The sequence below is a fragment of the Mesoplodon bidens genome (assembly GCF_964165515.1).
Source record: "Mesoplodon bidens genome assembly, chromosome: 4".
In the NCBI taxonomy this organism is placed as follows: Eukaryota; Metazoa; Chordata; class Mammalia; order Artiodactyla; family Ziphiidae; genus Mesoplodon; species Mesoplodon bidens.
In genome coordinates this window covers 151,803,825-151,829,629 of record NC_138160.1, presented here as the reverse complement: position 1 = coordinate 151,829,629, position 25,805 = coordinate 151,803,825, and the positions used below count along the sequence as shown (strand labels likewise).

General features: G+C 58.6%; 2 protein-coding genes across 3 annotated transcripts; one reads left to right on the top strand and one right to left on the bottom strand.

The window, feature by feature from the left end:
- The first annotated feature begins 646 nt into the window (after window positions 1–646).
- On the top strand, window positions 647–12,309 carry PTBP1 (polypyrimidine tract binding protein 1). 2 transcript variants are annotated; one of them, XM_081233512.1, is made up of 15 exons: window positions 647–753; window positions 3,034–3,064; window positions 5,890–5,965; window positions 6,205–6,377; window positions 6,459–6,605; window positions 6,693–6,863; window positions 6,957–7,067; window positions 7,141–7,315; window positions 7,530–7,607; window positions 8,293–8,441; window positions 9,546–9,579; window positions 9,972–10,064; window positions 10,160–10,376; window positions 10,642–10,719; window positions 10,816–12,309. In XM_081233512.1, exons 1-15 carry the CDS (start codon window positions 746–748, stop codon window positions 10,946–10,948), a joined length of 1,674 nt encoding a protein of 557 aa, XP_081089638.1. In that variant the 5' UTR covers window positions 647–745; the 3' UTR covers window positions 10,949–12,309. The 2 variants fall into 2 exon arrangements, with proteins under 2 accessions (XP_081089638.1, XP_081089637.1); XM_081233511.1 differs by lacking the exon at window positions 647–753 and adding an exon at window positions 1,363–1,386.
- A 326-nt stretch (window positions 12,310–12,635) lies between these two features.
- PLPPR3 (phospholipid phosphatase related 3) lies at window positions 12,636–25,686 on the bottom strand (the record flags this gene model as incomplete). Its single annotated transcript, XM_081231963.1, has 8 exons — window positions 25,615–25,686; window positions 25,169–25,289; window positions 15,174–15,359; window positions 14,955–15,096; window positions 14,674–14,869; window positions 14,528–14,585; window positions 14,271–14,444; window positions 12,636–13,985 (listed from the first exon to the last, which is right to left on the bottom strand). The coding sequence occupies exons 2-8, from the start codon at window positions 25,241–25,243 to the stop codon at window positions 12,636–12,638; spliced, it is 2,181 nt and encodes a 726-aa protein (XP_081088089.1). The 5' UTR covers window positions 25,244–25,289; window positions 25,615–25,686.
- Window positions 25,687–25,805: the final 119 nt, after the last annotated feature.

Sequence of the window (25,805 nt, the reverse complement as noted above, 5' to 3'; positions counted from 1 at the left end):
GCCGGGCTTCGCTGCTCTGGGGCAAACAAAGGACAGTCAGGGGCGACCCGTGGCCACATCGTGCCACAGGCTTGGTGGCCAGCAGTGGAAACAGCCCCGGCGCCTCTGGGACGCGTTGGGCCGCCGCCACTTATCCGCGTGCTAACCTAAGGGTAACGTCTGAGTTCGAAATGGACTTCGGCCAGGTGCCCACAAGCAAGGTGGCGCCTCGGAGGTTTCCTGCCCTACTTCAAGATGGCGACGCGCCTCCCTTTGCTCTCACGCCCGAGGTGGAGGTGGGCTCTGCCCGTTTGCAAGATGGCGGCAGCCTGGGGGAAGCACGCTTCCCACCGCCTGACCCGCCACGTACCCACTCCTAAGATGGCTTCTCCAGCAAAGCCCCACGCAGGAGGGCAGCTCGCTCACTGGCTCTGGCGCAATCACGTGGCCTCACCTCTTCGCCCCTTCCCCGACTCCACGGGCCGTTTCCGCCTCGAGCCTTGACGGACGGCCATCTTCCCCAATGGCCGCCTGCCACTGTTTTTGGCCCCACCCCTCGAGCGACTTCCTAACCATTGGGAGGCGCTGGCGGGGTTCCGCGGCGCTCGCCCCGCCCACCTGCGCGGCAGGAGCCAATGGGCAGAGCGCGCGGGGGACGTGTTCGGGCGTCTCCGCCATTTTGTGAGTCTATAACTCAGAGCCGTTGGGTCGGTTCCTGCTATTCCGGCGCCTCCACTCCGTCCCCCGCGGGTCTCCTGTGTGTGCAATGGACGGGTGAGTAGTACTCGTTCGCTCTACCCCCTCTCCTTCTCGCGCTCCAGTCTCTTTCTCGTCGCCGCCCCGGTCTCCTCGGGGCGACGGTCCTGGCGCGCCGCTCCGCCTCCACCCCGGGCCCCGGGGCGCCGCCCGGTTCCCTCCCTTCCCCCCGGCCTGGGGCGCGGGTGCGGCCCTGGAGGGGGCCGTCGGGGGCGCGAGGCGGCTGGGGTCCGGGGGAGCCCAGCCCGCTTCCGGTGCCCACGAGGCCTGTCCCGTGCGCACGCGGCGGCTGCGCGGCCCTTCCCGCTTCCCGTCCGGGTTCTGCGCGCACGCGCCGCCCTTGGAGAGTCTTGTGGCCCTTCCGGTGCCCCGTACGGTCTCCGCGCGCCCCGTGTGGTCTCCGCGCGCGTGCGCGGCCTCGCGCGCTCCCGGCAGCTTTGGCGCGCGTGCGCGGGCTTTCCCGCCGCGCGGACTGCCCCGGCCTGCCCCGCCCGCCGCGGGCCCGGGCGCGGCCGGAGACGCCGCCCTCCCGCCCGGAAGGGCGCGGGCCCTCCGCCGCCCCCTTTGTTCCAGCCCGGCGTCCCGGGGTGGCGCCCCGGGCGCGGTGGGGGCGGGGCGGCTCGGACCCGAGCCCGCTCCCCGCGTGCCGAGGTGTCGGGGCGGGGGGGACCGGGCCGCGCGGCGGCCGGGGCTCTGTCCTCGGGAAGGGGTGGAACCCGGTGGAGCTGCGCTCTCCCGTCTGGCACCCCGTGGGAAGCGTTCAGGGGCAGTTGCGGGTATCTTGTGGTGGGGTGCTTCGAACCAGCTCTCCTTTTTCTCTTGGCCCGACCGGGAGGGGCGGGCGGTTAAAAGTGCCCGGAGGGTCACGTGCCTTCGGTGTCTCGGGCTTGAAATGATAGGTTTCAACCTGAATTGAGGCCAACCTTTTAGAAAAATTGCTGCAGCAAGAGGAACTTGATCTCCTCGTGGTCTGCCTTCCGCTTTGGCTGGGGTGGACTTGCCCAGAGAACCCTTTCCCGAGCCAGTGGGCCGTGTGCTCGGTTTTCTTGGCCGTCTGGTCAAGTTCTCGAGTTTTGTCTCTTCTATCGTCCCCCGTAACGTGGTTTGGGGGCGCATCTGTAGCCTCTTGTCGGTGGTGTGGTTACCTAGGCAGCCGGGCCTGGCCTCCGGGTGCCGCTCCTGTTTGGCCTGCCGTGTTTTTGGAAGGTCGGAAAATCTTTCCCAGAAAGGCCGTTTTACGTAAAACACTTCCTGTGTCCGAAGCCCTCCGTGGGAGTAGGAAGCCGCCAGGCGGCCTGGGTTAGCAGTTGGGAAACTGCGTACTTTTCATTATTTTATTTCAGGGAAGTTTTTTCTTGACTCATTAAGATTTTTAAAAGTCGTTGTCGCTGGCCCGTGGGGTTTTTGCGGGGAAGAGGTGGAGGTTCCGCCGCAGAGGCGGTGGGTGAGGATGGGGCAGAGCCCGAGCCGAGGCTATGGTGGGAGCCCCCTCCCTGAGAGCCCCAGGGGGATCCTGCAGGCGGCGGCCCCGGGGCCCTCTGCCGGGCCCGAGGCTGGGCCGGGGGACATGTTGTGTGACATCATGAGAGGCTCTGGTCACGGGACCGCCAGGCCTTGGCGGCCAGGTGACCTTGTGAGGGGCGTTGCTGGCTAAGTTATCTCTTGAACTGATATTTCGGGAGTCGTTAGTTTGTTGCCAGTTTCTGTTTACTACATAGACGCCCTCGGAGGGTTCTGCTGTCCCGGGGGGGCTTGGGCTGCAGGACCCAGGAATCCGGGGCAGCTGTGCTCTCCCCCGGCCCCGCCTTTCCTAGCGGGGCCTGCTCTGCGCGGAGGGGGATAAAGTCCGCTCTCGTGGAGCCCGGTTGATGAGTAACTCGTGTCAGTTCTATCTGATCCTTTCCACCGAGCTGCCCCCTTCTCGGCCCCGTGGGGCCGGAGCTCTAATCTCGGGCCCTTGAGTTGCCTTTTTACCGGCCTGCCTTTTGCTGGAAACGTCCCCCAAGCACTGCCAGTTTCTAGAAAGCAAACAGCAGCACCTGAACCTTAACCAGCATCAAGTGTCTCCCAGGGCCTGTAGAGGGGGTGTCTTTGTCTTTGGACGGGTCGGGAGGCGGGGCCGGGGTCCTGCCGGGAGGGAGCCGGAGGACAATGATGGCTCCTTTTCAAGTGGCGATTAAAGGGCGGACGGCTCGCTTCCCTGCCCCAGCCTTCTAGCTGACGAAGGCCTCGAGCGGGGGCTCGTGCTCCGGGATGTGGCGGGCGCCCTGGCTGACGTTTCCTTTTTTCTCTCCGCAGCATCGTCCCAGACATAGCAGTTGGTACAAAGGTAGGTGCTTGTGATGTTGCTTCCTCCTTCCGCCCGCTCCCTTCATGGGCTGCCCGGCTTGGTGCTCCTGGGGTGGACAGCCTGCCTCGGGCGGGGGGTGGGCGGCCCCTCAGCAGTCTGATTTCGGGATCCCGTGCCCTGCCCTCGAGCTCAGAACGGCTTGCGGTTGGAGGTGGGATGCGCGGCGGGGTGACAGGATTTCTGTCCTCGGTTTCGTGTGGGTAAGGTTGAAGTCTGTTTGCACCTCAAGCAGCTTGTCGGGTGGGGGGCGGGACCAGAGAATCTCGGGGCTCTGGGGTAGTTCCAGGCTGCTTCTGAGGCTGTCCTCGTTAAGATAATTTTTGCTCAGAGAAACGGAACGTCGGGGGCAGAGTGTCCCCCCTCGGGCTGTGTGTCCTGAGCCCCGCAGGTGGCTGGGTGTCCTGAGGAGCAGGTGGCAGCTGGTTTCTGGTCTGGTGGCCGCCGTGCCTGGGCTGGTTTCAGGTTTTCCCAGGCGGACTCGTCTTTGCACGCCGCCTGTCCCGATCTTCCTGCAGATAAAACCTGATTGGTGGCGGGAGGAGGGAGAGGGACTTCATCCGGAGTGCTGTGACTGGCACGGGGACCCTCCCCCAGCTTCTCTGGGGGCCACTTCAGCCGGAGCACCTCTTACAGGGGCTGTCTCCTCCGTCCCGTGCCCCGGGGGGTCTTGGCTGCCAGAATCAGCTGCACAGGACGGAGGCCCTGAGCCTGTAGGGGGCGTGCACCGGGGGACCCACCGGGAAGGCAGCCTGGTCCTCTCCATCAGGTTCAGGATAAGCTGGGCCCCAAGTGAGGCACCAGGGGTGTTCGTGCGTAAGCTATCGATGAAGAAGCAAGGGGGCTCTAGGCGCTGTTCCTGGCGCAGTGGTCGTTTGCTGTTGGTGCTGAGTTGACTTCAGGGCAGGAGCCCTGTGGCAGCAGCTGGGAAGAGCTCCCTTGCGGCGTGGACTGGCCCACGTCCCCCTAGGCTTCTACCCCGCAGAGTGGCTGTGCCCCAGTGGGCTGTCCCTGTGGAGCCGCTGGTCACCACGTGCACCTGCCCCCCCCCCGCCTCCCCCACCACGGGAGGGAGACCTGGGGGAGATGGGCGGCCAAGTGGGCGGGGCTTGCCCCACAGACCCTGCAGATGTAGGCGTGCCAGGCTGTCTGCTGTGAGAACATGGTTGGGGCCAAGAACGCCCCACTCCTGAGGGAATCCCGGCCTTGCTTGTCACCTGTCAGACAGGAGTCGAGATGCTCTTTTTAAGGTTGTGCAGCCGGTGTGTGGGAGCTGCCCGGGTGCCCCGTCCCTGTCCAGCTGTGGACGGGGGGCCTTTGTGTGCCGGGGGGCGGGTCAGGGCTCCAAGTCCACATTCCTACCACTTAGGCAGGGGGGACTCTGTCCTCGGTGGCTCAGGGGCATTCTGCCTGGGTTCTCATGTGGCCCTTCGTTCACAGCTGGGGCTGGTCTACTGCTCTGAGCCTTGAAGCGCCCAGGTCCACTTGCTGAAAGTGAGCTGGGGCGTGACGGGTCGGGTCAGGTCAGCCTGGAGTGCTTGGGGTTTTTAACATTTTGCTTCATTATAACAAATTCCAGCCCGTAAGCGGCTCTGGGTCCTTTTCTGGACTCTAAGACCAGGCAGGGGTCTGAGCCTTTGCAGCTTCTCCACTGGCTCAGGTGTTGGCCCTCTGCACATCCATCTCAGCCCTGAGCCCTGGGGAGCCAGGGGGTGGAGCGGCCCCTGCAGATGCCCGCCAGGCGTGGGGTCTGGGTTCAGGGTCACGCCCGTAGCAGGTGGCCTAGCAGCCAGGGCAGCCCAGAGCATCCTGTTTGCTCCCAGCAGTGTTGGCATGGACCCGATTCCTGTCCTGAGGGGCAGACCTTGAACCTCCTTGGGTTCCTTCGGCTTGTCTCCAGGGGCAGGGTGGGGTGGGAGTGTCCCACTGACCACGGGAAGGTGGGAAGGCCCCTGGGTGTCTGGCGTCCTTGTTTGTAAGTGGCAGTTAAGCTGGCCTGAGGGAAGGGCAGAGATAAGGTGTTCTTGAGGAGGGACAAGCTGGCGAAAATGGCAGTTGGAGGGTCTGGCCCTGAGAACTGGTTTTTGCTATTCCTGCTGGGAGGGCGCGGGGCACCTATAGGGCAGGGAAGCTCTTCTCAGGCCACCGGTTTCGTGTCCGGAAGTTGTTAGAGGGGAGCCTCCTGGTCCCAGTGGGGTCTCCTTGCCCCTCGAGTGGGGTTTTGTCCTCGCCCGGCAGGAGGGCCCCCTGTCTGCTTCACCCTGGCCTCGATCTTACCTGGTTCTGGGAGTTAATTCAATTAGATTGAGATTAATGAGTCAACTAGTCATTTCTGGAGAGAGAATGGTTTGGGCACTTCGGGAGCTTCTTGCTTGTTTGTCACCAAGGTGCCCGCCGCCTGGAGAGGTGGCCTTTCTGGTCATCGGGCTCCGGTTTCCTCAGACTGGAAAGTAGGGCAGGCTCCTGCGGCTGAGCGGGTGGCTGCAGTGTGTGTGACAAGGGGGCTTTGTCCTCGTGGGCCTTGAGTGGCTCTGCCGTGATTGAGAGCACGACGGCCGAGCCTCGGGGTAGCCAGCCTGAGCCCGTGCAGACCCCAAGACCCCAGGCACGGGGGGGTGGGAGGTGGGACACGCAGAGCCCCTGTAGGGGACGAGACGCTGGCCCTGCTTGGGGAAAGACCCCCAGGGGCTCCGCAGGTGGGGGAAGGAGCTGTGTCTTGGGTGCAGAACCACCGGGCCCCCGTAGGGAGGGTTGGGGGGCGCTGTGGTGAAGACGCTGCTCGGTTCCAACCCGCCCCTCTTTTCCAGCGGGGATCTGACGAGCTCTTCTCTGCCTGTGTCACTAACGGACCCTTTATCATGAGCAGTAATTCGGCCTCCACAGGTAACCCTAACTGCGGCCCTACCTAGGAGCACTTCCTCTGTGGCTCTGAGGAGCGCACTTGGGGTTGGTTGGTCCTGGCCTTGGTGACCTTGAGCCTCACTTCCCTGGGAGCCAGGTGTGGAGACCTCCCCGTCCCCGCAGCCTCCCAGAGCTGGGAGGAAGCCGATGCCAGGAAGAGGGGTCCCTTGCTCTAGGGGAGCCGGGAAGTGCCTTGTGCCACGCACACCATCCTTTTGCAGCAAATGGAAACGACAGCAAGAAGTTCAAGGGGGACAACAGGAGCACAGGCGTGCCCTCCAGGGTGATCCACATCCGAAAGCTGCCCAGTGACGTCACCGAGGGGGAGGTCATCTCCTTGGGGCTGCCCTTCGGGAAGGTCACCAATCTCCTGATGCTGAAAGGGAAGAACCAGGTACAAGGCCTAGGCCTTCTCTGGGATGGTCGCTGGGCCTCCCGGGTCCGGGCCTGGCTCACACACGACCCCCGCCCCCAGGCCTTCATCGAGATGAACACGGAGGAGGCTGCCAACACCATGGTGAACTACTATACATCGGTGACGCCCGTACTGCGTGGCCAGCCCATCTACATCCAGTTCTCCAACCACAAGGAGCTCAAGACGGACAGCTCGCCCAATCAGGCGGTGCGTGCCCTGGGGTGCGGGCGGGTGGAGGCGGGGGAGCGGGTGGTGGCCTTGGGGCTTGTGGGACTCACAGCTCTGCCCCCACAGCGGGCCCAGGCAGCCCTGCAGGCGGTGAACTCAGTCCAGTCAGGAAACCTGGCCCTGGCTGCCTCGGCCGCGGCGGTGGACGCGGGGATGGCGATGGCTGGCCAGAGCCCGGTGCTTAGGATCATCGTGGAGAACCTCTTCTACCCGGTGACCCTGGACGTGCTTCATCAGGTGAGGCGGGGTGCAGCGGGGCAGTGCTGGCCTGTGGGTGGGGGCCAGTTCCCGGGCTGAGGCCAACCCCACCCGGCCGCCCTCTTCCTGTAGATCTTCTCCAAGTTCGGCACCGTCCTGAAGATCATCACTTTCACCAAGAACAATCAGTTCCAGGCGCTGCTGCAGTACGCTGACCCCGTGAGCGCCCAGCACGCCAAGCTGGTGAGTGGTCCCCGGGGCAGCTGCGCCGCCGGCTGCCAGGCCCCCACTCACAGCCCTCTCGCTGTCCCCGCAGTCGCTGGACGGCCAGAACATCTACAACGCCTGCTGTACCTTGCGCATCGACTTCTCCAAGCTCACCAGCCTCAACGTCAAGTACAACAACGACAAGAGCCGCGACTACACGCGCCCCGATCTGCCATCCGGCGACAGCCAGCCCTCACTGGACCAGACCATGGCCGCAGCCTTCGGTAAGGTGCCCGGTGGCAGGACGGTGGTGGTGGGGCCGGGTGGGGCGGGGGGCAGGACACGTAGCTCAGTCCTAGGCGCCCGGCTCTGCACCTGGGGAGGTCAGCACCCGTCTCCCGGATGCCCACACAGCACCAGCCCGGAACCCACTGGGTGGGGCACTGGCAGCCGGCTCGCACCCATGGGTGCGATGATTAGTGTCTCATTTGTTTCTAGGTGCGCCTGGTATAATGTCAGCCTCTCCGTATGCAGGAGCTGGTTTCCCTCCCACCTTTGCAATTCCTCAAGCTGCAGGTATTCAAACACTCGTCCCCACCACCAACTCTGCATGCCCTCACCTCTCCCGTAGCTCTGCTTCCACGGCAGCCGACGTGGCGCAGTCACGGGGGGAGCCTACCTTCCTGGGCACAGGCCTCCAGGTTCCCCACGGAGCCTGGGCACAGGGCAGTCGTAGGGCAGGGCCGTGCAGAGAGCCCGCTAACCCCACAGTCTCTGGTCTGGTTCCCTTCAAGCGCCCGGTGAGGACCAGCGCACGGTGGTTGGAGGGATATGCCCCTAGTAGATGCATTTAAGTGGCCTGGTAAGCGGAGCAGCGTGAGCTGGGCGGGCACACCTGAGCATCCCTCCTGGGGGCCAGGCGCCCACCTACATGACAGTCCTGAGCCTGTTGTCCCGCCCGGCGTGCGATTTGCATGGTGACGGGCACCTGCATGCAAGCACGGCCGAGGCCGCTGGGCTCGATCCTGCATCCGAGGAGCTGGAGCTTTCTGTGCTGTTTGGCGCATGTAGACGGTCAAGCCAGCACGGTCTGTGACATGAGAAGCGTGGAGGAGCCGCAGGCGTGTCGCTGGGCCAGCCTCTCCTCCCCACCCCGCACCCCCAACGTGTTTCCGTTTGCATGAGGATGGGCAGGACCCGCGTTTCTGTCTCGGTGGAGAAGGTGGGTGCCGCTGCTTATCTGACCACCTTTTCCCTCCAGGCCTCTCCGTCCCTAACGTGCACGGGGCCCTGGCTCCTCTGGCCATCCCATCAGCGGCGGCGGCGGCGGCAGCGGCGGGCCGGATCGCCATCCCGGGCCTGGCAGGGGCAGGAAACGCTGTCCTGCTGGTCAGCAACCTCAACCCCGAGGTACGTGGCTCTTCTAGGCTGTCCTTCCGGAAGTAGGAGTCGGGCGTTTGCTCTAAGGTCCTAGTGCAGACTGAGCCCCTCCCCCAGGCACTGGGGCCCCTGGAGTGCCTGCAGGTGTCACGCTGTTCTCCTCTCTGCACTGACGTCACTCACTGCTGCGTCCTTTCCGCAGCGCTTGGAGTCCTCCTGTTTTCCTTAACATCTCAATGTATGTTCCTAATTCCATGATGCTGAGAGTTGAAGTATTTGGTGTCCACGGGAGCAGTCTTGCAATTTCGAGCCCAACCAACCTCGGTCTGCAGGGGCCTGCGGGGCGCCTCTGGGGAGGGGGTGCAAGCCGAGGCCACCAGCCACGGTCCCTGAGGTGGCAGCCGGGCCTGTGCTTGTCTCGGTGGCCAAGTTCAGCTCAGGGAGCTGGGATGAAATGATTAAGGCTCGAGATATTTTGATTCTTGAGGGACGGGGTTCCTGTTTATTTTAACGAGTTGCTCTCTTGCCTGTCTGAGCACGTGTGACTTGCGGCCTCTCGAGCCCTGTCCCAGCTCCTCTAGCCAAGCTCTCCGCTACCAGCCACCCCAGTGAGCCTGACTGGAGGCCCTGGTGCGGGCCCCGGGGAGACAGTTTCTGGAGGGCCTGGTTGGGGGAGTGGGGGGGGCGCCGTCTCCTCCCCGCCGGGGGCGCTCCTGCTGTCCGCCCGGCGCGTGGCTCGTAGTGTGTGTGGTCTTGACTGATGGGACGCCGCGTGTTTTCTTATGTATTTACTGACCTGTGTTTTTGCTACTTTTTTTCTTTTCTCCCCTTCCCCTTTCCCAATTTTTTTTCTTGCCCTGATCCGGAATTTCTTTGCCAACTGACTGCACGGTACTTCTGCTTCCTGTTGTTGCTTGAAACAAAACAAAACCATAAATAAATAAAAACAAAATTCCCCCTCAAACCCTGCTCTCCGGAAACCAACCTGCCCTTGAATATTAACATCCTGACAACTTCATCATCCATCAACCTGCACGCCTGCGGGGCTGCCTCCTCGTGGTGGACGATTCCAACTCGCCCCCTGACCTCTCCCTTTCCCTGTCCCTCGCTGCCTTGCTCTGCTGTCCTCTAAAGAGAGTCACACCCCAAAGCCTCTTTATTCTTTTCGGTATGTTATCGTTCCCACTTTTATTATCTTGTTTTCATGTAATTGAGGTGGTTGTCACGCTCTGAGATGTCCGAGCGTGCGGTCTGGGCTGCGCTTTGCGTACTGACTTGGACTCCAGAGCATGGTTTACGGCCCCGCATGCTATTGGCAGAGTAGACGTGTCGGTAGCAGCCGCAGGATGGTTCTTGGCAATTGGCCTTTCCTGGATTTCAGGGCTTCTTTGCTGAAGGCAGCCCTCCCGGTAACACTCCCTGTGACTAGACAGTTTCTCAGGCAGAATAAGCAGAGCTGCGGGGAGAGCCAGCCCTGTGCGGGAGTGCGGGTCGTGGGGCCGGCGGGGAGGCGGCCATGGGGCCCGGGCAGCTCAGCAGTCTGTCCCTGTGCCCTTGAAGGCGTGTACGGCGACGTGCAGCGGGTGAAGATCCTGTTCAACAAGAAGGAGAACGCCCTGGTACAGATGGCCGACGGGAGCCAGGCCCAGCTGGGTAAGGGCTGCAGGGCTGCCAGGCCGGGGGGCTGTGGGGCCGGTGCCTAGGGGCCTTGGGTCACGTGGGTCCTGTGTTGTCGTGTCTCGCCCCAGCCATGAGCCACCTCAATGGGCACAAGCTGCACGGGAAGCCGGTGCGCATCACACTCTCCAAGCACCAGAACGTGCAGCTGCCCCGTGAGGGCCAGGAGGACCAGGGCCTGACCAAGGACTATGGCAACTCGCCCCTGCACCGCTTCAAGAAGCCCGGCTCCAAGAACTTCCAGAACATCTTCCCGCCCTCGGCCACCCTGCACCTCTCCAATATCCCGTGAGTGTCTGTAAAGGTCTCCTATGATGCTCCCGCTTCCAGGGCCTTCCACAGGCCCTAGGGAGGGCTTGCTGGAGGCCTAGCGGAGTGTGTTCTTTGCTTGTAGTGCACCTTTCAGATGCTCTTGGTCATTTTCTGATAACCTATTTCTGGGGCCCCTAAAAAGCTCCTGGAGACCCCACCCTTCCCTGGACACTCAGCTGCTGTCTTGAGGGAATGGCCTTGACCTTCTGCAGACTGGCTCAGGTCTCCTCTCCCCCTGCAGGCCTTCCATCTCCGAGGATGACCTCAAGATTCTCTTCTCCAGCAATGGCGGGATCGTGAAAGGGTTCAAGTTCTTCCAGTGAGCCCAGCCCCATCCCCTCACCCCACTGCCCCCAGACCTGCCCCGCCCCACCAGGCCCTTCACAGCTCCTTGTGTCCCCCGTTTTCCCTGCAGGAAGGACCGCAAAATGGCGCTGATCCAGATGGGCTCTGTGGAGGAGGCCATCCAGGCGCTCATCGACCTGCACAACCACGACCTGGGTGAGAACCACCACCTGCGGGTGTCCTTCTCCAAGTCCACCATCTAGGCCGCCACCAAGGACCAGCCTGCCGGGCACCCGGCGACAACTTCCATCATTCCAGAAAAAAAGCCACTTTAAAAAGCAGCTGAAGTGACCTTAAAAAAAGACCAGAGATTTTATTTTTTTAAAGAGAAATCAGTATACCTGTTTTTAAAAGAAATTAAATTGAATTCACTTGCTCACCTGGGGGAGGTGGGGTGCCAACCTCAGGCTCTTGGTGACCATCGAGGCCCAGCCCGGCCCCTTGCCCGTGCCTTCTGTAGTCTGCGTGGTGGGCGCTCCCAAACCTCCACTCGGCTTTCTTGTGCCTTAAACCCGCTGCTCTGGCAGGGCCTTCTTGGGGTAGCAGATGTGTAGGGGTTTGGGGGCCTGGGGGGGGTCAGCCTCCCATGGGATCGTGTGCCTGCCACGGTGGGAGACTGGGTGGCTGGGTGTGGCCGCCCCCCAATCCTTGTATTGTGTATGATTTGCCCCCCAGCCCCAGGGCCCCTCCCCGTCGCTTCTTCAGCTTTGTTTCCACCGTAATCTCTGTATTATGCTTTGATGCAGCTGCAGACACCTGTGCCTAGCAATATTTCCAGTTGACCAAATATTCTAATCTTTTTCATTTATATGCAAAAAATAGTTTTAAGTAACTTTTTATATAGCAAGATGATAAAAATGGTATGAGTGTAACCTAAATTTTCTCCTTGTGGTATGACTTTGTATACTGTACTTTTATTCCTTGTCATTGAGTTGCAGGGCAGGATCTAATTTCCAGGGCAGACACAATGGGGCCGGCACGTCTGCGACCTGCCGATGCCTTACTCACAACTGTCCTCTGTCTGGAGGACAAGTGCTCTTAAACTTTCAGGGTTTCTTTTTTCCTACAAATTTTGGACCAAAGTTTTGTTTCTGTTTTTTGTCTGCCTCTAATGCTGGGACCCCAGGAGGTGGGACAGCAGCCCTAACCTTCCGGTCTTCACCGCCTTGTCCTGCACTCATGGGTCCAAGGGGCTCCCCGCACAGGCCCTGTGCTGGCCGGCCCTCCTTCAGGGCCTGGGCCTCAAGTTTCCATGTCGGGTGGAACAAGGGTGTAAATATTTATAATTTTTTATACCTGTTGTAAGACGTGAGGGGCAGCAATTGCGGTTTTTTTATGGTGACACAGATGTATATTTTGATAACAGCAATTACAGGCTCAGTATTGTAAGGAGCATGGCAGGCCACTGCCCGCTGCCGGCTTGTAATGCGGAGAGAACTGAATTAAAGCAATTTTATAACAACTCCTACCTTTTCTGTAGGCTCTTTTTTCCTGTCCACATGTAGGAGGTGGTCTGGCCAGTCTGTACTGGACTCCGAATAAATTCTCTGTATCCTGCACTTGATTTCCCTCTTTATTGGGCCTGTTTGTTTCACTGCTGTTTCCTCCTCTGTGTGAACTCAGCCGTGTTGTTCCCCTCACTTCTCGCTTGGGGGTTTCAGGGGGCCTGGAGATGAGGCCCCACATCTGCATTCCACCAGACAGACCCCTGCCCCCAGGTGCGTGCGCACAGTCCCCAGAGGCCGGGTCTGCCTGCTGGGCCCTCCGACCGAAATTACTCCAAAAAGCTGCACCCCGCTCAACGATCGCCTTTTATTGTCTGATGGGGCCCCACGTCTGTGTTCAGCCAGAACCCCCCGCCCCCCCAACCGCGCGGCCCCGCACCCGCCCTCAGTCCTTGAACCTGCGGGCCGCCTGCATCTTGCGGTAGTAGCTCTCCGCCTCTGCCTCCGCGGCCTCCCGCTCGCCCAGCACCAGGCTGCCTGCTTTGCGCCGCAGTGTCGACTCCCGGCTGGCCGGCCCCAAGGCCCCGTCGGCCACACCCAGTGGTGGCAGCCCCTCGCCTGTGGCCAGGTTGACGGTGGCCATGGCCCCAAACCGTGGCTCCTCCTGGTCCACGTCACCAACAGAGGAGCCTGGGGACACGCTTAGGGCCTTCGGTCTCCCACGGAAGCCGCGAGCCAGGTCCCCCAGCTCGTAGCCAACCTCCCCCTCGGCCCCCTTGGCCCCTTGGCCCCCCGCCTTCCACTCCCAGGGCCCGTTACCCGCAGACAGGTGGACCACGGGGTGGTGGGGCGCATGCGCGTCGATGGTGACGATGCTGGCGGAGTCACGGTCTGACGGCGACCTATACTGAGAGGAGTCGGAGCTGGCGCTGGAGGATGAGGCCGACTCGGCTGCCTTGGGGCCCGGCCCACCTGGGGCCTTGGACATGGCGATGACCTGCAGCAGCCGCGGCGGGTTGGCCACACGGGGCTGCGTGGAGGCTGCAGCCACCACGGCGCCGCTTTTCTCTGCCATCATGAGCCACTTGGCCCGTACGGCCGCGCTACTCTTGGGGGACAGGCCTGCCGCCGCCTGGACCCCCTCCTCAGGGATGTGCACCAGCGGCTGCGGGCCGGCCCGCGGCGGGAGGATGACCCGCGGCCCGAGCCCCGGCCGCGCCTGGACTGCGGGGTACAGTGAAGGCGGGGCTGGACCCCCTTCCTCTCCCTCCTCCTCCTCCTCCTCCTCGTCCTCCTCTTCCTCCTCGGCCATGGGCTCCGCTGGCGCCCGCAGGTGCGCAGGGCTGGCCTCGTCCGGCAGCCCCAGGCCGCGGCCCTCCAGCGACTTCTGCTTCCACTCGCTGATGAGCTGCTTGGATCGCGAGGCGTCGAGGGGCACGTGGATGGTCATGTGGCGGCGGGCGGGGTCGTCCAGCGAGGGCGTGCTGACGCGGGGCAGTGTGTGGCTGAAGGTCACCATGTTCTCCTTGCCCATGGGGCTGCGTGGGGCCAGCAGGTCCACGTCCACGCTGGCCCGCTTCAGGCTGCCCAGTGAGGTCTTGTCGCGGGCCACAGGCCGGGGCACACCCTCCAGCCGCCCGGGGGGGCCCAGTTCGTCGGTGCTCACGGACTTGTTCTGCTGGTACACCGAGTCGTGGCCCCGCTGGGTCAGCGCCCGCAGTGCATCCTTGGCAGGCGCCGGGGCCGCTGGTCTCTCTGCCGGCGGGGCCTGGAAGTTGCCCACAGCGTGGCAGGCCTAAGGATGAGACACGGGCTGGGCATGGGGCCGGCAGCCAGAGACCAGGGTCCCCACCAAGCCACAGACTTGCCATGGGGGTCCGAGAGGGGAAGTCCGCCTTTCTCCCAATGGGACAAATTCTGGCCTCAGGTCGCTCACTCTGCACATTTGGCAGGTCTGGGCCCATGAGGTTCTGCCTCTAGCTACCAAGGGACAAAACTCAGCAGAGTCCCCCAGGGTGGGGCTGGCCTCCCCTCTCAGACCTCCCCCTGGGCCCCCGGGCCTCTCCCCTCAGCCCCTCACCAGGTAGGCTGCGATGCCAGCACCAATGAGGAAGCCGGCGTACACGTCCACGGGGTGGCTGCGGTACTGCGTGATCTGGGTGAGGCCACAGACGCCCGCCGCGATGGCAAAGGAGAACACCAGAATGGGCTTCAGCAGCTTGGTGGCGTCCGAGATGACCGAGTTGAAGTACATCTGCAGCGGGGCAGGCCGGGTGGTCAGGGCAGCCGGTCCTGGTGGGGTGTCCAGGGCATGGGGCTGGGCCGGCTGGGACTCACCGACACGTAGACAGCAGCGAAGGCGGACAGAGTGGCGTGCTGGGATGGGAAGGTCTTCCTGCAAGAGGCACCCGGGTGAGCCCCGCCAGCTCTGGGCCCCTCAGTTTCCCTGCATGCTCCATGGGACGGGGGCCGGACACGCTCACCGTGCAGACAGGATGGCGTGGGTGTCGTGGCCGGAGCAGATGTCCTGCGTGATGTAGGGGTTGGCCTCACATGACGTGCCCAGCAGGGTGTAGTTGGGTTTGCAGACCGTCAGGAAGAAGGGTGCGTGGTAGCCCGTGGCCAGCTGGATGACGTCGGTCACCAGGGCTGTGGCACACAGGCCAAACACGTGGACGCCTGTGGGATGGGAGGGTGAGGGCCGGGTGCGGGAGCTGGTGCCAGACCCACCACCCTCAGCATGCGGACGCCGTCGGGGACTCACCTACAAAGCGCACCGTCCGCCGAAGGAAGGAGTTGAAGTTGCAGCCGCCGGCGTGGATGCTGCCCTCGGGCCCGCCTGGGCCCCCGCTGCGGCCCCACAGCCGGGACTGCAAGCAGTACAGCAGGCCCTCGCCCACCATGATCTGCCAGACAGGGAGGTGCTCAGGCGGGCTCCCGGCCGCGGTGCCCACAGCCGGCCCCGCCCCGCACCAGGACTCACCGAGGCCGCAGGCGCAGCGAAGGCCAAGCTGAGGAGCATGAGCAGCGGGATAAGCTCCTCGCTGGTCTCCACGTAGGGCATGGAGAGTGTGCGGTCGTAGCACTGGAAGCCCACCGTGGCCGGCTTGAAGAGGTCGGTCAGCTCCAGAAAGTAGAGAGACACGACGGAGGACGCCACTATGGGCAGCTGCAGAAACGGGACTGGCCAGGGTCACGCCACACTCATTGACGGAGTCATCCGCCCATGAACTCAGTCCCTTCACTGATTCATCCACCTATCCACACATCCGTGCGGCTGTTCACCCATGGATCAGCTCATTCAGCAATCCAGTGACCCCCCCACTCATCTGTGTAACATCCACAGATCCATCCATCCAACAGAGCCATTACTGCACCCATAACTCACTCATCAATCCACTAATCACCCCATCCATCAACATTCCTTCCATCCATCCATCCGTCATCCATCAGTTCACACATGCTTCCTTCTTTCCATCTATCCATCCATCCACTTATCCATCCATCCATCAATCAACCCACACACCCATCCACCCACCCATCTATTCATCCATCAGTCTATCATCCGACCATCAACCCTACCCACCCATCCATCTGTCCATCAACCATCTTCCATCATCCAGTCATCAATCCACCATCCATTCATCCACTTAGGCTTCCTTCCTTCCATCCACCTATCCATCCATTTACTCACGCATCCATACATCTATCCACCCACCCATCCATCCAACCATCCATTCATCAGCCCACCCATCCCCTCATCCATCCATCATTCATTTATCCAAACACCCATCCATCCATCCAACTTCCAACATCCATTCATCCATTTATTTATTATCCATCCATCTGACCACCACCCACCCACCCATCCATCCACTCATGCTTCCTTCCTTCCTTCCATTCATCCATCCATCCACCCACCCACCCATCCATAGGTATGTCCATCCACCTACATTTCCATCCCTCCCTCCTTCTTCCCTTCCACTCACCTACCCACCCATCCATCCATCATCCATCCATCAATCCACCATCAATCCAACCACCCATCTATCCATCCACCCACTCATCTATCCATCATCCAACCATCCACCCATGCTTGCATCCTTTTTTCCTTTCACCCATCCATCAACACACCTACCCATCAGCAATCCATCCATGTATCCATCATCCACACCCCATTCATCCATCATCCATCCATGCTTCCACCCAACCACTCACCCATCCACCCACACATTGATCCACACTTCCACCCTTCCTTCCTTCCAGCTAGCCATCCTACCCACCCACCAATCCATCCTCCCATCCATCAATCCACCCACCCACTCATCCATCAATCATCCATTCATCCAAACACCCATCCCTCCATCCATCAACTTCCAACATCCATCTATCCATTTATTCAGTTTCAATCCATCTGGCCACCCACCCACTACCCACCCACCCTTCCATCCATCCACCAATCCTCCCATCCATCAATCCATCATCTTCAATTATCCATCCATCAATCCACCATCCATTCATCCATCCATTCATGCTTGCTTCACTCACCACCCATCCACCCACCCACCCATCTATCCATCCATAATCCATCCACCCATTCATCCATCCATTATCCATCCATTCATCATCCATCCTTCAATTATCTTCCATCATCCATCCATCAAATCAATCCACCTCCATTCATCCATCCATGCACTCATGTTTCCTTCCATCCATCCACCCACCCATCCGTGCATCATCCATCCATCCATCCATCCACCCACACTTACTACCCTCCACTTACCAACACACCCACCCTTCCATGCATCATCCATCCATCCACCCACACTTACTACCCTCCACTTACCCACCCATTCATCAACCCACATACCCATCCAACCATCACCCCCATCCATCATTCATCCATCCATCCCTCCCATCCATCATTCATCCATCCATCCATCCAGCATGTAGCCATGAATTCACCATCCATCCACTTATCCTTCCTTCTTCCATCTATCCATTAACCAATTCATCCATCAATCCACCATCCACTCATCCATCTACTCATGCTTGTTTGCTTGCTTTCCTCCTTCCTTTCATCCATCTATTCACACAACCATCAACCAACCCACCCATCCATCAACCACCCATCATCTTCCATCAATCCACCAACCATCCATCAACTCATCCTTCCTTCCATCCATCCATCCACCCATCATCCATCCATCCAGCATCCACCCATCCATCCATTCACCATCTTCCATCACCTATTCCTAACCTAAATCCACCATCCATCAATCTACCGTCATACATCTACTATTCATGCTTGCTTGCTTGCTTCCTTTCTTCCTTCCATCCATTTATTCATACATCCATCTACCTACTCACCCATCCATCCATCCATAATCCCACACATCCATCCATCCACCATCTTCCATCATCCATACATCAATCCACCATCCATATACCCACTAATTCTTCCTTCCATCCATCATCTTCCAACATCAATTCATCAATCAGCCATCCATTCACTCATCCACTTATGCTTCCTTCCTTCCTTCCATCCATCTATCCATCCATTTACTCACCCATCCATACATCTACCCACCAGTCTACCCAACCATCTATCCATCAACCCACTCATCCATCCATCAATCCACCCACCCACCCATCATCCATCCATCCACCTCTATCCATCTATCCATCCACTCATGCTTCCTTCCTTTGATCCGCCCATCCATCCCTTCATCCTTCCTTGCATCCATCAATCTACCCACCCACACACCCATCAAGCCGTCTACCCATCCATCCATCCACCCATCATCCATTCATCCACCCATCATCCATTCATCCACAAACACCCATCCATCAGCTTCCAACATCTACCCATTCATTTATTCATTATCCATCTATCTGAACACCCATCCACCCACCCATTCAGCCTCCCATCCATCCACCCTCCATCCACCCACCCACCCATCATCCATCCATCCATCTACACTTCCTTCCTTCCTTTCTTCCACCCACCTATCCAGCCATTCAGCAACCCACCCACCCATCATCCCTCCATTCACCCATCATCTTCCAGTATCTATCAATACACCATCCATCCATCCACTTGTCCTTCCTTTCTCCCATCCATCCATCCATGCACATCCATCAATCCACCATCCATTCATCCATCTACTCATGCTTGCTTCCTTCCTTCCATCGACCCATCCATCTATCTGTATATCCATCCACTTACTCACCTATTCATCCATCAGTCCACCTTCCCACTCATCCATCCAACCACCACCTATCTACCCATTCAACAATCATCCTTTCATCCAAACACCCATCCCTCTGTCCATCAACTTCCAAAATCTATCCATTCATTTATTCATTATACATCTGACCACCCATCTTTCCTCCCATCAATCATCCATCCACCCACTTACTCATCCATATTCCATCCACCCATCCAACCACATACCCACCCACCCATCCATCCATCATCTTCCATCATCCATCCATCAATTCACCATCCATCCACTCATCCTTCCTTCCTTCCATCCATCCATCATCCCACTCATCCATCAATCATCCATTCATCCAAACACCTATCCCGTCCATCAACTTCCAACATCCATCTATCCGGTTATTCATTTTCCATCAGACCACCCTCCTACCCATCTGTCCCATCTATCCACCCATCCTCCCTTCCTTTCATCCATCATACATCCATCCTGCCTTCAATCCACCCACCCACACACCCATCAAACCATCCACCCATCCATCAGCCCACCCATCCATTTATCCATCCATCCACGCATCCATGCTCCCATCCATCATGCATCAATCCTACATCCATTCACTCACTCATTCATGCTGCTTGATTCCTTTCTTCCACCCATCCATACACTACCCATCCATCCACCTGTTCATCCATCTATTCATTTGTCATTCATCCATCCTCTCCCATCATCCATCCATCAATCCACCATCCATCTATCTACTCATTCTTCCTCCAACCCACCCATCCACCTATGCATCCACCCACCTACCCAGCTACCTATACTTCCCTCCACACACTACCCATCCATCCACCTGTTCATCCATCTATTCATTTGTAATTCATCCGTCCTCTCCCATCATCCAACCATCAATCCACCATCCATCTATCTACTCATTCTTCCTCCAACCCACCCATCCACCTATGCATCCACCCACCCATCCATCTACCTATCCTTCCCTCCACCTACCCAACCATCATCTGTCCACCCACCTACACTTCCTTCCACCCTTCCCTTCTTCCTTTCTTCCACCCACCAATCTCTCCACCCATGCTTGCTTGCTTCCTTCCATCTACCCACGCATCTATCATCTGTCCATCATTTTCCATCATCATCCATACATCAAACCACCATCCATCCATCCACTCATCCTTCTTTCCATCCAACCATTCATCCATCAATCATCTTCCATCATTCATTCATCAATCCACTGTCCATTCACCTACTTATGCTTCCTTCCTTCCATCCATCCATCCACCCACTCATCCTTCCTTCCTTCCATCCATCATTCCATCCTACCACCCACCCATCCATAGATACATCCAACCACCTACACCTCCTTCCTTCACTCCTTCTTTCCTTCCTTTCACACACTACCCAACCATTCATCTGTCATCCATCAATCCATCATCTTCCATCATCCATACATGAATCCACAATCTATCCACCCACCCATCCATCCATCTACCCCATCTTCTATCCAACATCCAACCATCCACCCATGCTTGCTTCCTTTTTCCCCTTCATCCATCCATCAACTCATCCACAGATTCACCCATCCATCCATTGACCCACCCACCCACCCACCTGTCCATCACTCACCCACCCATTCATCCATCATCCATCCATCATCCATCCATCATCTTCCATCAGCTATCAATCCACCTCCATCCACTCACCCAACCATTCCATCATCCATCCATCCATCCACACTTCCTACTTCCACTCACCCACCCATCCACTTACCCATCCATCAATACACCCACCCATCCACCCACCCATTCATATATCAACCATCCAACTATCATCTTCCATCATCCATCCATCAAACTACCACGCACTCATCCATCCTTCCTTCTATCCATCCATCCACCCACCTACCCAACCATCCACCTACCTACACTTCCTTCCTCCCTTCCCTTCTTCCTTTCTTTCACCCACCCATCCATGAACCCTTGTTTGCTTGCTTCTGTCCTTCTTTCCATCCATCTACCCACCCATCTGTCATCTATCCATAATCTTCCATCCATCAATCCACCATCCATCCACCTCTTCTTTCCTTCCATTTCATAATTCACCCATCCATCATTTTCCATCATCCATCCATCAATCCACCATCCATTCATCCATCCACTCCTGCTTGCTTGCTTCCTTGCTTCCTTCCACCTATCTACCCATACATCCATTCACTTACTCACCCATCCACTCTCCCATCCACCCATCTATCTGTGCATCCATCTATCAACTTACCCATTCATCCATCCATTCATCAGCCCACCCATCCTCTCATCCATCCATCATCCATTCATCAACCCACTCATCCATTATCCATCCATAAGTCCACCATCCATCCACTTACTCGTCCGTCTATCCAGCCATCCTCTCATCGATCAATCATCCATTCATCCAAACACCCATCCATCAACTTCAATATCCATCTATCCATTTATTCTTTTTCCATCCATCCAACCAACCACCCATCTGTCCACCCATCCATCCATCCTCCCATCATCCATCCATCCACCCACCCACCCACCTATCCATTCTCCCATCCATCACCCATTGATCCATCTTCCATCATCCATCAACCCACCCATCCATCAATCAACATCCATCCATCTATTCACCTATCCTTCCTTCCTTTCATCCATTAATCCACCCACCCACACATCCATCAACCCATCCATCCATCCATCCATCACCTATTCGTCCATCCATCCATATACACTTCCTTCCTTTCCCCCTTCCTTTCTTCCACCCACCTATCCATCCATCAATCCACCATCCATCCATCACCTATTCATCCACTCATCCATCAATCATCCATGCATCCAAACACCCATCCCTCCATCAACTTCCAACATCTAACCATTTATTCATTTAACATCCATCTGACCACTCACCCACCCACCCATCTGTTCATCCATCCACCCATCCATCATCCATCCCTCCATTAATTTCCATCATCCATCCATCAATCCACCTCTATCCATCCATCATCTTCCATCATCCATCCACCTATCCACCCATTCGTGCTTCCTTCCTTCCTTCTATCCACTCACCCACTCATGCATCCATTCATCTTTCCACCCAACCACTCATCCATCCACCCAGCCTTCCTTCCATCCACCCACCCATCTATCCATCCATAAATCAACTATCCATCCACTTACCCATCTATCAACCCAACCATCCACTCATCCATCAATCATACATTCATTCAAACACCCAGCCCTCTGTCCATCAACTTCCAATATGCTTCTATCCATTTATTCATTTCCCATCCAGCCGACCACCCAGCCAGCCAGCCAGCCATCATCCATCCATAAATCCACCATCCATCCATCCATCCGTTCATCCACCCACCTTTTCTTCCTTTCATCCAGCCATCCACCTATCCATCCTCCCATCCATCATCCATCCATCATCTGCCATCATCCGTCCACTCATACTTGCTTCACTTACCCATCCATCAACCCACCCACCCTTCCACTCATCCATCAATCATCCACCCATCTATCTACCCACCCATCATCCATCCATCCACCTATACTTCCTTCTTTTCTTCCACCCACCCATCCATCCATCAACCCACCCATTTCCCCCATCCAACTATCATCCATCCATCCGAGCACCCATCCTCCATCCATCATCTTCCATCATCCATCTACCAATCCACCATCTATTCATCCACCCACTCATGCTTGCCTTCTTCCTTTCTTCCATCCATCCATCCATCCATCCACCCATCATACCACCCACCCATCCATTAGTCCATCCATCCACCCACCCACTCACCACTTCATTCATCTCTCTCCTCCAGCTACCCTTGCTGTCTTGAACAACCTAGAAACAACAGACAGGTTCCTGCCTCTGGGCCTTTCCTCTCAGGGATAGAAGGACGCACTTAGACACTCCTCTGGAGTGTCTGGCCCTCCTTGGAGACCCCTTCCTGGCACCAGTCTCTCCATCCCTTGCGCTGCTTTATTTCCTCTGCACCCAGTACCTCTATGTGCCAACTTCACACTCAGCCCTGAGAAGATGGGCATCTGGTCCATGGCAGGTGCTGAATAAATGAACAAATTCTCTGAATTACTCATTTGTGCAACTGTCCTTCTGCATACCCTGATCATGTGTCCTCAGGTGACAGGCACACAGCACACATGACATTCCTGCTCACAGCAGCTGTGATGAATGGGCAGGAGGCTAAGGTTCAGGAAAACTGAGCTGCGTTTGACCAAGTTGCAGACATGGCACCCGAGGAGGGCAGGGGGGCAGGATCTACACCTCACTCACTCACCCACTCGTGCTGCAAAGCTATTGAGCAGATTCCAGTGGAACCTTCTTATGGAAGCAGAACCTCCCGGTGTCCTCTGCCTCCCCTTCTGGTCCAAGGATCTCAAACTCAAACCCCCACCAGGGCCAGGTGGGGCTGGCACATCTGGGTACCAGAGAGTAGGCAGGCCCCTAACGGCGCCCAGCTGCCTTAGGAAGCCCCCACCTCCACTCGATTTGTATGGCGCCTTGAGAGGGGCCTCGGCCCTCTATGCAGCCCTGGCCAGGGGCTCCCAGAGGGGAAGTGCCAAAGGTGGGATTGCAGGAGCTGGGCTGGTGTGCAAGGAGCATTTATTGAGTGCCTGCTGCATGCAGGCATGAGGCCCAAGGCAGTTAAATGAAGCCACCTGCCTGGGCTTGCATCCTGGCTCCACCTCTTCCCCGTGCCTCAGTTTCCCCAGCTGAAAACAGGACCAATAAAGTGGCCACCACCCAGGGCTTCAATGCAGGACTGGATAAGCAAATACACTGAAAGCGCTTAGAGTCTGGCACACGTGGAGCCTATAGTGGTATTAGCAGCAGTTAGCAGCTGCCTCCGTGATCACGGTTAGGGCCATCTGGCTCGGCGGGCAGACAGCATCAGGTCACAAAGAGGGTTTAGGTGGGGACTGGGAAGCGCCTTAAAATCACCAAATCTTTCCGCGACAGGGTCGTGCTGAAGACCCCCCACGACTTTCTAAGTCCCAAGCGGTGTGGCTATAATGCCTGGCCGGCTCCCCTGCTTCTCCTCCAGCCTCTGCCCGCATCTGCCCGCCGGACCAGACTGGAGGGAGAACCGGCGGCCCCTGGTGGCAGGTTGGGTGGTGGGGGTCCCCAGTCAGAGCCCGCCACCACCTGAGGGTCTGTAAGTGCCTCTGGAATCCCAACACCTACCTCTCACCGCTTCCCAAGACCCTCGGCTGAAAACCAGGAAGCCCTCAGCGCAAATCTCTGCACCAAAGGAAGATCACTCACACACACCCATGATGTCGAGCCAACTTGCTTGCTTTGGGGGCGTGTGTGTTTAAAAAAAAAAAAAAAAAAAAAAGAATGGAACACTGGCCGTAAAGGAAATGCTGACCGGGACTGGGATATGGTTTTGCACCCACTGGGTCAGTCAAAATCCAGACGCCGCTAACGCTCGGGGCAGACGCAACTGCGGGAAAACAGGTACGCACGTGGGTGCCTCCGTGAGAGGACTTTGGGGCCTTTCCCTTGTGACCACACCCTGCTCCCCAGGGAGGTGCCCTGCAGATAAGCTCTGCACACTTGTGTGGGGTGACACAGGCCAAAGGACTTAAAGAGTCTCCTTCTAGGAAAGTCTGTGAGACACAAAGGCTAGGAAGCACCCGAGTGCCCAACTCCCTGGGGCTGGGGCCCAGCACTGGAGTACTACATAGCAGTGAAAAAGGATGGGGCACCATTTCCTGGGACGATGGTAAGCAACAATCTCCGCCAGAAAAAAGCCAAGGGCAGGAACTTGTGTTTGCAAAGGTGGTGGGGGGAGGCTGCATATCTGGTGGACTTAAATGGGTGTGAAAGGTTTTCTGCGAGGGAACACAGGGGAGAGTAGTGGGAAGTGGAGGGGGTTAGGTGCCTGGGGAGGGGGGGTGTTGTCTCCGTGATGCCTGGAGAACACTGAGAAGGTACAACCTACCGTAATGAGGATTCAAATGCAAATCTGAAGAATCATCAGATTTCCTGCCCGTTGGGGAAGTACCCAACAGCCTGGGTGACCCTGCACAGGGTGGCGGGGAATGCTGTTTGCTCAGGTCTGGTAGCCCCCCCCTCTCTACCCACACCTTGTCTGGGCCCCTCGCTGGAGCTGGGTTTCCCCGGCACGGCAAGCAGGGTGCACTGTGGGTAACCCAGGTGCTAACCATCTAAGTGTGGCTACACGTTGTCTGCTGGTCATTAGCGCTTAATATGTGCCCGGTGGCTGCATTTACCATCTTTTACTTTTTAAACACTCACGAGGTCTTCACTATGTGCCCAGCCTGTTCTATCAGAGCTTGGCGAAGTGCAGGGATTTCAATTCAGACCTTCAGGCCTCCGGCCCTCACGCTGGAGGAAGACAGCGCATCCATACCCCGCGCCCCCCCACCCATGGCCCCCAGCGCCTTGCTCCAGCCCCTTCATCTGCGCTGCTGACCCGTACCCCAGACTGCAGGCCCCGCCTCCCAGCATCTGCCCAGCTCCTGCAGGACAGCCTTCTGCGCCTCTGCAACGCCTACTCGTCCTACAGAGCCCAAGTGTTCTGACCCACCCCCACCCCCAGGCACCCTAGCTGTGCCTGGACCCGAGGCTGACGCGACCTGTGCCCGTCCCTCGGCGTGGGGGTCCCCGAGGGCCGGCGGAACTGAGGCCTCTGCCCCTCCCCCACCAGCGCGACCAGCCCCCCACTCACCTCTACGAAGTAGAAGCAGGGCAGAAGCGTCATGCTGTCCTTCGGGCTTTTATTCTTCTCCTTGGTCGAGATCATGGTGCCGGGGGCGCCACAGGCCGTGGTGGGAAGGGACAAAGCCGCGCTGGAGGAGGGAGGGGCGCAGACTGAGCCCTGGGGGGGACGCGGAGCCCTGCGCCCGCGGAGGAGGGGCAGGTCAGGATGCGCAGGAACCGCCCAGGGAAACTGAGGCCGGGGAGAGGGGAGCCCACGACCTCCCCCGCGCACTGCGGCCCTGCCCAACGCTCCGGCTGCCACTCCGGATGGGGAGCCGGGAGGGGGCTCGGCAGAGAGGGCGGAGACGGCCTGGCCGAGGAGCCTCCGGGCCGGGGTCCGTCCCGCGCGTCAGGGCGGGGGCCTTCGGGACCGGAGGAGCGGTGGGGTCCTCGCTCAGCCCGAAGGCCCCTCACCTGGCGCGCAGGCGCTCTGTGGGCGGAGCTGGCGGCGGCGGGGGCTGCGGCGCGGCGAGCACAAAGCCAGCCCCTACCCCGCGGGGGCGGAGGGGAGGTGGGGAGGTGGGGAGGGAGGGAGGGGCCCCGCCCGGCCCGAGACCCCGCGCCCGGCGGCCTAGAGGCGGCGCTAGGGGCGGGGGCTCTTTGTC

Coding starts and splice junctions, on each gene's coding strand:
- PTBP1 (XM_081233512.1), top strand. Junction 5,966..6,204: donor CAGTAATTCGGCCTCCACAG/GTAACCCTAACT, acceptor ATCCTTTTGCAG/CAAATGGAAACGACAGCAAG. Junction 6,606..6,692: donor ACAGCTCGCCCAATCAGGCG/GTGCGTGCCCTG, acceptor CTGCCCCCACAG/CGGGCCCAGGCAGCCCTGCA.